The sequence below is a fragment of the Siphateles boraxobius genome, unplaced genomic scaffold (genome assembly GCF_051911475.1).
Source record: "Siphateles boraxobius isolate OS27281-9 unplaced genomic scaffold, OSU_SipBor_1 26, whole genome shotgun sequence".
NCBI classification, from domain to species: domain Eukaryota; kingdom Metazoa; phylum Chordata; class Actinopteri; order Cypriniformes; family Leuciscidae; genus Siphateles; species Siphateles boraxobius.
Genome location: NW_027508876.1, coordinates 17,926,941 through 17,938,968, shown reverse-complemented (window position 1 = coordinate 17,938,968; position 12,028 = coordinate 17,926,941). Strand labels below are relative to the sequence as shown.

General features: G+C 36.6%; 1 protein-coding gene across 4 annotated transcripts in view; it reads right to left on the bottom strand.

Moving 5' to 3' along the window:
* cunh8orf34 (chromosome unknown C8orf34 homolog) overlaps positions 1-12,028 on the bottom strand; it is a 102,251-nt gene that overhangs the window by 33,626 nt on the left and 56,597 nt on the right. For 2 of the 4 annotated variants that reach the window (XM_077244576.1, XM_077244579.1), the window contains exon 8: positions 4,340-4,475. In XM_077244576.1, the coding sequence (XP_077100691.1) occupies positions 4,340-4,475 (136 nt within the window). The remainder of the gene's footprint in view (positions 1-4,339; positions 4,476-12,028) is intronic. The other 2 variants (XM_077244575.1, XM_077244577.1) reach the window with 1 other exon arrangement.

Genomic DNA, 12,028 nt, shown 5'->3' with positions numbered 1-12,028 from the left:
CCATATTCTCAAACTGTTATTTTGGAGCCGTTTCACTTCAGAACTGTAAATCACCAAATGCTACAGTTAACAAATGATAGGCTTGATTCATTTCACATTTCTCAGCATTGCTATTGCATGCCTTTTCCTGTAAGCAATCAGGACAGTTAATAAGCATGATGACAAAAGAAAACAACCCCTTCTCTTTTTACTGCTTTACCTGCCAGTTCATTGAAGTTTCTTTAACTTAATTTTTGTGTAACAACTTTCTCCCTCAAATTTTTCCCCTTCATTCTTTCTCATATGTAGAGAAGCCACTGAGAAAAAACAGATCTGGTTTAGCCCACAATCTGAGCAGTTCATTTTCATACAGCATTATTTTTGAATGAGTAATTCAACTAATGATGTTCAATGACTCATACAACTGTGCTTGATCGAGTCAGTCCCCTCATAATAGGAGAGAGGGGTCAGAACTTGGATGCATTCCCATACTATTATAAACATCTCAACATAGAAATGATAAGATTTTGACTTTTATAGTACCCAATCCTGTCCTGAACTGGATCAGGTGCACTTTTTCATTCATGTACTCCTATACGTATTGCAGAAGTGTCATATTTGTAGCCATTTAAAGGAGCAGATGAAATTGTAGAGTGATTGTGCTACTTCAAGATGAGCTGTTTTCCTAAGCATGTGTGGCTGTAGTCTACCACCTCATCCATCACATTAAGAGGACAGACGCGAGCAGATAAGGAATAAATCCCATGACCTTTCTGACAGTGGTGCGCTATAGGTCAGTGGATCCCTACAGAAGATTTAGTAAGGCTAACAACACATGTTTTTCACAGTTTAAGCCTTATTTTGACTGAGGTTTGCAGGCATATTGCATTGTGCGAGAAAATGTTTGAAAACATATAAATAAAATCTAAATAATTAGACAAAATAAGAAATAGGGGAAAAAATGTTGTGGCATTTTCTATTTTGTTTTATGTATTAGTTATATATTATATTGCTTTAATTATTGAATTTTCCTTGCAATGCTTTGCATTAATAAAACATGAATATGTAATTATATCCTAAACGAAAACGGGGCTGAGATGGATACATGTTCAGTCAATTCTAAATGTATTAGGCATAATTTTCACATGATGTTTTCAGACTTTTTTGGCAACTGGATTTTTTTGTTGTTGAAAGATGTATACTGCAGTTCAAAAGTTTAGGGTAAGTAATACATTTCTTTTTAAAGAGAGATATACATTTTTTAATACATTTATTCAGCTAGGATACATTAATTTACAGTATAGTACTTGACAAGACATTTCTAATGTTACAAAATAATTCCATTTAAAATTTTAAATAAATGCTGTTCCACAAAAATATTAAGCAACACAACTGTTCTCACATTGAAAATCAATGATAAGAAATGTTTCTAGAGCACCAAATCAACATATAAGAATGATGTCTGAAGGATCATGTGACACTGAAGACTTAAGTAATGGCTGCTAAAAAATTTAGCTTTGCTACATGGTAATAAATTACATTTTAATATATACAGTATATATATTCAAATAGAAAATGGTTGTTTTAAATTGTAATAATGTCTGTTTACTTTATTACTTTATTGTTTTTACTATATTTTTGATCAAACAAATGCAGCCTGAGTATAGGAGAATTAAGAGGCTTGTTTCCACCACAAAAAAAGTAAAAAGGTAATTGCGAATTTTCATTTCACAGTTCTGACTTTTTTTCTAGAAATTGTGAGTTTACATCTTGCAATTCTGCCTTTTTCAGAATTGTATGATATAAAGTCACAATTGCGAGTTATAAAGTGAGAATTGCTTGATATAAAGTCGCAATTGCGAGATATAAAGTCAGAATTGTGAGATACAAACTGGCAATTGTGAGATAAAAAGTCACAATTATCTTTTAAAATGTTTTATTCTGTGGCGGATATAAGCTTCCATAGAGACTTCTTTCAAAAATATATAAAAAATACCAACTCCAAACATTTTAACAGTAGTGTATTTTTATAATTTTGTTAATTTAGAATAAAACTGGCATTCAGATTATTGCCCATATAGACACCACCAATAAATCAGTGAATCTACTGAATAACCTTGAAGGGCTTAAGTATAATGTTACAATTTTTGACTGTCTAATGTCCGGATTTTCCAGACTGCTGTTAAGTATATGATGTTCTTCACTCATTGACCACTTGAGATAAATGTCCAGATAAAAGGATTCCTAAGTCTGAGCCTAAGAAAATGTGAAGAATGCTGCTTGCGTCCTCCAAGTAGCCGCATGCCCAGGCAAAAAAACGGAGAAGGAAAAACTTAGAGAGAGATGGGTTTCCTCAGTTCCTCACGTCAGTTTCCTCACGTTATATTAAGTAGCTGCTGCTGTATGGCAAGTCTATAGGCAAGTCTATACGGTACTGAAGAGATTCCAGGTGTACAATCTGACACTTAGGGCCAGTTGATGAATCACTGATTCAATCTGACTTAAGAATGAATCATTCAGATGAATTGCTCAGGTTTTGTATAGATCAGAGACAAAAGATTGATTCATTCATGAATTTGATATCACTAATGCGGAGTAAAAGATCAACAAAATATGTAAGCAGGGAGGCCTTATCCACAATCTTGCACTTTTAACCTGTGATATAAACAAATGAACTTTCACATCAATGTGATAAACAGTAAGCAAACAAACAGTGATCTTGTGATAAGCGTTCAGCAAACCTACAGCGAGAAGATGTTCGGCATCTCGTAGAATGTGAAGAATGTCGAAAGTATCCGTGGTGAATCTGATATGGAGCAGAAATGAAAAGCTCAAAAGACAAAGCCAAACAAAACAAATGTGGGGCAATGTAGGAGCGTGGCAGCCATCTAAACCAGCAGATTCTTTTTATCAGAGCCTGGCATCGGACATGAGCACTGAGTCACCCTATCGCAGACAACAGTGTGAAATGTGATCATTTTGCCCAGCCACAAACTACAAAACAGGAAATAAAAACAGAAAACAAGTGATAATGAAGATTATCTCTGTGTGAGTATTATGAATACAATCAGATTTCTATAATGCTTTTAAGATATGCATGCTTTCTCTCATCCACAGATGTTTCTTCAACTTTGGACACTTTCATGTTCTGGGGTAATTTTTATTTAAAGGTGCATTGTGTAATATTTAGAAGGATCTGTTGACAGAAATGCAATATCATATACATAACTATGTTTTGAGTGGTGTATAAAGACCTTACTGACTGAACCGTTATGTTTTTATTACCTTAGAATGAGCCATTTCTATCTACATACACCTCGGGTATTTTTTTAAGTGTCAGTGGCGGTGGCACAGTGGATAAGACACATGCCTTTGGTGTGAGTGACCCGGGTTTGAATCCACTGTGAGACACCAATGTGTCCCTGAGCAAGACACTTAACCCCTAGTTGCTCCAGAGGCGTGCGACCTCTGACATATATAGCAATTGTAAGTCGCTTTGGATAAAAGCGTCAGCTAAATGAATAAATGTAAATGTAATATTTTATTGTGTGAAAATGATTTATATACACTATCGTTCAAAAGTTTGGGGTCAGAGAGATTTTTTAACACATTTTTTTCACATTGCGTCCTTTCTAGTTAAGGTGTCAGATAATGCAAAAATTGTGTTTATTTACGATACATAAAATTGTAGCTGTGAAATTAGCTTTAGCTAGACAAAGGAGTACAAAGACAAGAATGTCATTCCCACAATCCTCATTTTTGAAACAAAATGCTAATTTGAAATGTTTTGTAAAACACACTATGTTGGAAATGTTCCTGACTATAAAAAATAAAAATAAAAATTCTTCTGTCACAGATAGCCATTTTTCATAGCCAAATTAATTAAACTAGTGAGAGTATAAAAAATGTATTTTAAGAGAGTTCATTTTCTAAAAATCCAAAAGGTATAGCTGAAGAAACACCCAGATGTGGAGTCTAAAGATAACTGCACATCTCATAGTCAGCTCAGTAAGATGAATGTTGTGCATTACCGAAGCATGTAGTCATTCACCTTTAGCTCTCAGAGCTTTAACTCTAGATTGTTGGAATGCTGCGTGTGGCCCTCATATCCGGCTGAAAGGGGTTTGGTTGCGGCCTCTCAGCAAAAAGAGGTCAGGATACGTGACTCGTGACTTGACTGAGATATATGGCAGAGCATTCCAGTGTGGACCTGATGATGACATTGTTCACATTGTGTGTACCGCTTGACATGTTAAATGGAGGTTTGCAGAATTGGCAACCCTCACACGCTCTAGTGGTCTGGTGAAGTCATTGAGTAGAGTAGAGCTGTTGGTAAATATTGAGCTGTGTAAATATTTACCTTGCACACCTTGAGCAGATGTTGAGAGTGACTTTGGCCTGGGGTTCTGAACAGTAGGAGCTGCGGCCCTGGCTGAACTTACTGCCAGACGGCAACAGGCCAGTGACCCCCTCCATTCGCAGGTCATCCAGATCCTCTGAGAGGGAGAGAGTGAGAGAGAGAGAGAGAGAGAGAGAGAGAGAGAGAGAGAGAGAGAGAGAGAGAGAGAGAGAGAGAGAGAGAGAGAGAGAAATAAAGGATGATTTTAACTAGACTGGTTATTGATTTTCTTTGGCGTCTGAAAAATTCTGATGATGTATGTGTAAATGAAATAAGCATTTTGAAATTAACTTATTGTTTTTAATAATTATATTAATATGTTTATATTATTTATATTAATTTTGTATTTTAATGTACTTGTTTTAATATCAATTTAATAACAACAACAACAACAATAAATATTATTATAAGATTTGAACTTAATCAGAAAGTTCAATGAATTTATTCTGACATTTTTATAGAGGATTTAAGATGAGATACGACTTGAAGCGTCAACCTTATATTTTAATATTGTTAATTTATATTTTTTTAATTTAAATATTAAAAGGGATTACACTTACTACAAACAGAATTAAGAATTAACAGGGTTAACTGAAGAGGCCTAAACTGTATATATCTTTCTGAAGAAATTGTAGAAGAAATAATTCTATAGAAATTATATATATATATATATAAACTTCTTTTCATAAGTCCAGCTGATCAACCATTTAAACCAGTTTATAGTTTAAGCTGGTTTAAATGGTTGCTCATCTGGACTCATGAAAAGGACATCTGTTTGGTTTGATTCAAGTTCCACATATAGTGACAAGCACAAACAACTATTACTATTCAATAAATCTGATTGAATGTAGGTGATTTAAGCAGTTTATATTCTGCAAGTTTGGCTCTGTAGCAATGCTCTCTGATTACTGTTGTAACCGGTCCTACTTGACCCGCTCCAAGGCGGATTTGAACCGGTGTGTCCGGCATGGTAGGTGCACTAACTAGCTTGCTTCTGTTACACTTACCCCCCTAAACCTTACTCCCATCCGGGTCACGGCACCAAATGTAACCGGGCGCACTAACAAGGACGCCAAAGACAGCAGTCTCTAGCGTCAGTAAGTCACCAGGCGTGAGTGAGGTTTACTCGCACAGCTCTTAACTTGCCGGCCTCCTTTACACTGGCATTACAAACAGACTAAGAAAAGGAAAGCAGAGGAGAGAAAATACATGAAGAGAGAATAAAGCTAACAGCACTGAATTAGGTCTATACACCTCTATACTCTCTGAGGTCACTGGTGACCCCCTCACAGCATATGCTCACAGCATGATCGCCTGCAGCCAGCTAACAGGTGCAGATGCTCCTCTTTACACCATAGCTTTAACTCTATACACACTCTCAAACATGCAACTGGGCCGCTGGGTTGGCCAGGGACGTCCTTCACTACCCTCCTACTTAGACATCAACCTTGCTAGTATTCCTCAATAAATTCATTATAAACAATATAACAAAACAATTATAATTCAATTATAAAAGAAAGCCTGTTTTTCCATTCATCTAAAAAAAGTATAGGGTCACTAAGGACCCAAGGTGTGTAACAGTGTAAGTATATTTTTCTGCACAACAATAACTGAATCAATGATGATTGAATAAGTGCAATTCACCTTTATTCAAAAAGGTGGCAATGTCTGATACACAATGATGAAGTGATGTTACCGCAGGCAGAAAACAAAAGAATAGGATGTATCATCAGAAGAACTTGAAATGGCTCAGTGATTTATTGCAGAGCGAGTACTCAACGCAATCAAATATTAGTGTCACTGTCACTTGATGGTGGATCTGGTGAAGAAGCTATATAAAGATATGCTGAATGTACAGGGAAATAAACTCTGACGATGACAGTGATGATGGTATAAAACATCTGCTCAAACTGAACCCTTCCAAGCTCCAAAAGGTAACAAAATATGATTTATTTTATTCTTCTGTAGTAGTTACTCTAATATCAGGAGAGTTTTATATTATCGCGATCCATCCGTGTTACATATAGATCCGGGTCGCTAAAGATCTGAATATTTAATAATGATTGGTGAAACATTCATGCATTTAAGGGCTAAACAAGTAAGCAAAGCATACAGTTTTTTAAGCTACATATAGATCATTTGTGATTTGTTGCTTCTGCTTTAATCAATATTTATATATAATAATTTTATTTTATTAATAAATTAATAATACACATAATATAAAAGTATTATTAATACTATTATTAAAAACAATTGGTTCATTTCAAAATGATTGTTTTTTTTACACATACATCAGGATTTTTTTGGGACTCACTCAATATATAGCAATAAATACTATATACATACAATAGCAGCCTAAAAGCAAGCAAAAGTGTATATACTGTAACCAATTTAACGTTTATTTATTATATAATTCAATAGATGGTCAGTTGTGCGTGTAATTGCTTTAACATGGCTCATCAAATCTGATTTCACTCAGATTTCACTCTGTTTCATAATGGCAATTTGACAAAGCATGATTCTCACAGGGAGTTTCGTTCTCATGTCACAAACATCACGATCCAGCAAGAACGAGGAGAAACGGGGTAAATGTGAGCTGTGTTCAGTGAGGTCTGCGCCTTACACCTGGGCCTGTGGCTGTAGGTGTTATATACCAAATGTACCACTTAAGCTGAAACCGCACAGCCAGTTGACTGCGTGTGGAAGGACACACATAAAAAAAGCACCTTGTAAGACAAGTAAGTGTAGCTAATGGCAGGAATTAGACTTGGCCTATTCATCCACGAAACTCTTACTCGGCTCACTTTACATCTTTCATTTGCTTCGTCATTTAGTTTGAGCTGCTAATGTGGGAAGGGGCCTGCTAGGAAACAACTTATCAGTCGCAATTAAAAGCCCCGAAACACACCTTTTGTGTTCGAAAGCTCCATGGTGTCAACGTGAGATTCCACCCATAAGGCTTCGTGCAAGCATGGAGATTATGTGTTTGTGCAAAAGGGCGGTCCCGCTTGGCACAGGAATGTGGACACTGCCTTGTTCGTGAAATACCAGAGAGTGTGGTGATATTACATGCCTCATTCATCATCACAGGTCTGGTCCAGCTGAGAGAGAGAGCCAGAGGCCATCTCATACACACACGCAGCATTGTACATGAGAACACAGCTGTCCACCGTGAGAAAGTCTTTCTTTTCGGATTGGGCCACAGGGTGTGTGGTTCAGGGCTGATAGGGTAACTCATGGCAATATGGCAGTGTTTAATGTCAATGCTGATATGAGTTGGCTGAGGTGTATCATTCGAGAGAAAGATATATAAAGGTAAACACAAAAAGAGTGCAGGCCAAATATATTTTTTTAGTATTTTAATTGCATATAAAATTTCCATCCCTTTGGATTACACATTTTTAACATGAAAACACCAATACACTTGTTATTAAACTGAGAAGCATATTTGCCAGTCATACATATTAAAATCAGGCATACAAATAAATGCATATTTTCAGTATGCATTTATTTAAATTGCTTATGTAACTGGTCCTACTCGACCTGCTCCAAACGAGATTCGAACCGGGGTCTCTGGCGTGGGAGGCAGGCGCACTAACAAGGACGCTAAATACCTCGTGAGTCCAGGGAAGTGAGGTTTACATGCACAGCTCTTACTGGCCTATGTCCATCACCCCCTAAACCTCACTCCCATCAGGGTCACGGCACCAAATGTACCCGGTCCTACTCGAGCCGTTCCGAGCGGTATTCGCCCTAACAAGTACGCTAAAGACCACAATGACTAGCGTCAGTCGCTATTGCGCCTCTTGAGGCCAGAGGAGTGAGGTTTCCACGGGCACAGCTTATATTGGCCTACGTCCATTACACTTAGAATCAGAATAAATCTGTTTTGTTCAGTTTTCAAATTTCAAATATATTCAGTTAAAAAGTATGTACATGTTTAAAATATGGTTGGCTGGGGAACAAGGAATATTCAGGGTGTTTCTCAAAACCAAGAATGCAAAGAACGGACTTGTGTTCTTGGGGAGAATGCTCTTGCTAGTTGTTCTTGGAAGAATGAACTTACAAGGTGATGAACACACAGAACGCTGCTGACAGTTTGAGACCCGCTCCTTCCTCGAATGCCGAAATGAATGCTGGGATATTTCTGCCGTCAAGATCACACAAGTTACCAACCGATGCATCCACGGTAAAATTGGCGTGTCAAGAAAACTTCCGCGATTTTTAACCGTTCTTGCCAAAATACAAACTTGTGTATTGGGACAGTACTTGGGCCAAAAAAGATGACGTTTCACAAGAACACAAGAACACAAGTACAGACAAGAACACTGATTGAGAAAGGCCCTCAATTAGTTAAAATGTATGGGAACAAATTGGATTTATTGATGATAAATATATAAAACTGGTTTTGTCAATTTAATACACATTCCATTTAATAGTTAATTACAATTTTTTTATACAAAAAATATTAAGCAGCAAAACCAGTTGTAAGCATTGATAATAATAATAAGAAATGTTTCTTGGGCACCAAATCAGGATCAGCCTCAGAAAGCCTTGTTTTGGGTGTGGGAAGGGGCATTTTTACTGTTATAAATAAAAGCAGAACTTCACAACGGTTCATGTGCTTGTCGTCTCCTAATTAGGACCCGAAACAGATAAATCAAGTCTGCTTTTTAAAACTAAAAAAAGAAGCAGTGGTAGGAGGATGGCTAGTATGCGCCAACAGAGAAAAACTCTGTATATTAATGTAGTATTTGCATATCAATCTAATTTGAAGCTTGTGACATAAATGCGCACATCAGCACACATTCAGCTTTGCCAACACAGGACTTTTTAAAATATATTCAAATAGAAAACAATTTTAAAGTGTAATAATATTTCACAATATTCCTATTTTTTCTACTGTATTTTTGATCAAACAAATGCAGCTTTGGTGAGAAGAAAATACTTCTTTCAAAAACATTCAAAAAGTCGAATTTATTTCAAACTTTTGACCTGTTTCTTACCCTTTTGATATATTTTTTTGAGTGTATAACATGACTCTTTCCATTCTATCAATGGATGGGAAAGACTATGAAAAATCATTGGCTGATATAATCAATGCAAGTTCCGAGTGCTTTTCCATAAGGGGGTGAATGTGCGAGAAACCAACTGTGCTCATAAAAAACATCCTAATTAATTGGGCTTCCATTGAACGTCCTTCTGTAAGTGTTTTCCCACAGAGCTTTGGCTAATTTCTTCTTTTATGTGCGCTTAAAGCTGCTTGTTTCACAAATGCGCCAATGCCCGAGCCAGAAGTGGACTTTAAGACTTGGAACAGTCCTTCATCGGCCTGACAGGGATCTGAACTCTTGCCATAGTAAAGCAGGAGACTGCAGAGTGGGCTTTTCTTTTATTCCATTTGGAAAGAACTGACGCAGGGGGAAACAAAGGTGTCTGCAGGCTCTTAAACGGTACACTGCCATTCCTTAATAAATCTGCCAAGACTGCCCATCCAGCAAAGCAGAAAAATAAGACATGACATGAAGACACAAATTTCATTGTGATTTGTTAGAGTCTTATCTGAGAATTTAGAGCCTGCCAACAATATAAGACAAAGAGGGTGGCAAGGCTTTGAAAATAATCTTGTTAATGGCACACTCAATTTGGTCTGATGTATTTTGAATCCTTTAATCAGCTGGACAATGTGAAAAAAAGTGGTCATTCATTACCCTTACAAACCCATCACTGTTTTAATGTGCTCTTGACATAAGACATAAAAGCCTTTAACATAAAACATTAGCCTTTAAAATTTTGACACACCTTGGGTCTCATTCATGAAACACGAGCAGAACAAATTTTTGTGTAAATCGTGTGTAAAGTGGTTCTGGCGTAAATCTTCGGATTCATTAAAATGTTCGTATTTTCCAAATGTTAGTTGGTACGCAAGAAATTTACACCTGCTGCCAGCCACGCGTAAATAATGCACTTAACACCCGAACGTTTTGCTCATTAATAAGGCTGCATTTTAATTCACCTTAATCGGGTACATATTTACACAGCATTTTGAAAAAATATTATATATAGTAATTACATATGGTTTTATTATGATAGCCAGTAATAGCATCTGCGATGGTGGTCCTTCTCCAGTTTTAATACAATTTTTCCGAAGTGAACTAATTCGTTTTTTACTCTCAAGCTTAATGTCGAACCATTTTCTTCTCACTTCTGGGAATGTTCGATTAACAGATGAAACTCCATTGACTGCATCTGAAATATGCTGCCAAGCTTCCTTTTTTTTTAGGACCCGATACGCCACTATGTACGCTTGAAAATCAAATGTGGGGTTTTGAATGAACTTCTGATAATAAAACTTCAATTTCTGCATCAGAGAAATTTTTCTTTTTCATTCGCATATATGTCATAATATGATGCCCATATATAGTTGTCAGTCGTATTTAATGGGCGGGATTTATGTTAATTGAGAATGAACGTGTACGCGCATCCCATTTACGACTGATTGGAATTCATTAACACACACACACATTTCACGATCACATCTGACGTTTACGAAGTATTTGTGAATCAGGAGAAGAGTTTTCGGGAAGGTCTCTTTACGCGCAAATCACTCGCATATTTACTCGTATATTTACGAATGTTTCATGAATGAGACGCCTTGTGCAAAAAAATCCTACTTAGCTTCCTCAATAGGCAGCATTTTAAAGCATCATAGGGAAGCTCCTTACATAAAGGCTGTTCCACCAAGTGTCTTAATCATGCTTCCTAAGATAACATCTTTTCACAAATTGTAAAGAGGAATCGAATATGCTCTTTCACAGAAAGGACAATCTCATAAAACACTGCAATAGATGAGAAAATTCACAATATGGTACAATATGTAAGAATTTTGGGTTCCACTTTATATTAAGTGGCTTTAATACTATGTACTTACATCTAAAAATAAGTACAAAGTACTTATTGTGTTGATGGTGTATTGTAAAACACTATTAGTGCTGCTATTGAGGTGTGATACGGGTAAGGTTAGGGGCTGGTGTGGTGGTATGGGTTGGTTTTAGGGTGGGTTAAGGTGTAGGGGAAGGGTCAACAGTGTAATTACAAATGTAATTACATACATTAATTACAGCTGTAATTACATGCAGGCATTTTCAAAATATAAGTAGGCTACAATGTAAAAACATGTATGTACACATTAAGTCCATTGTATCAAATTATTAATTTCAATGTAAGTACATAGTACCTATAGCCACTTATGGCTCGTTTCCACTGAGCGGTACGGTACGGTACAGTTCGGTACGGTACGCAATTATTTGCGTTTCCACTGTCAAAAGTTGTGAATGGTACCAAAAAGCCGAACCGTACCATACCACTTTTTGGGTACCCTTCCGTTGGGGTACCTAGCACAGTGGTACGGTACTAAAGGGTGGAGCTAGACTCACTGCAAAACGCTGATTGGTTGACAGAGATCGTCACTTGCGCGAGGGGAATGGCAACATAAGAAACGCCATTTTTTAATATACAGTTGGAATATAATACTACGGTTATTCTTTCACGAAATGTAGTTTTAAGAGTTTTTGAGGCGAGAATGTAGTTGTTTAAAGCTCAAATCTGCGGTTTATTTATAATGATTTATGATAATTTGATCCATTCTAG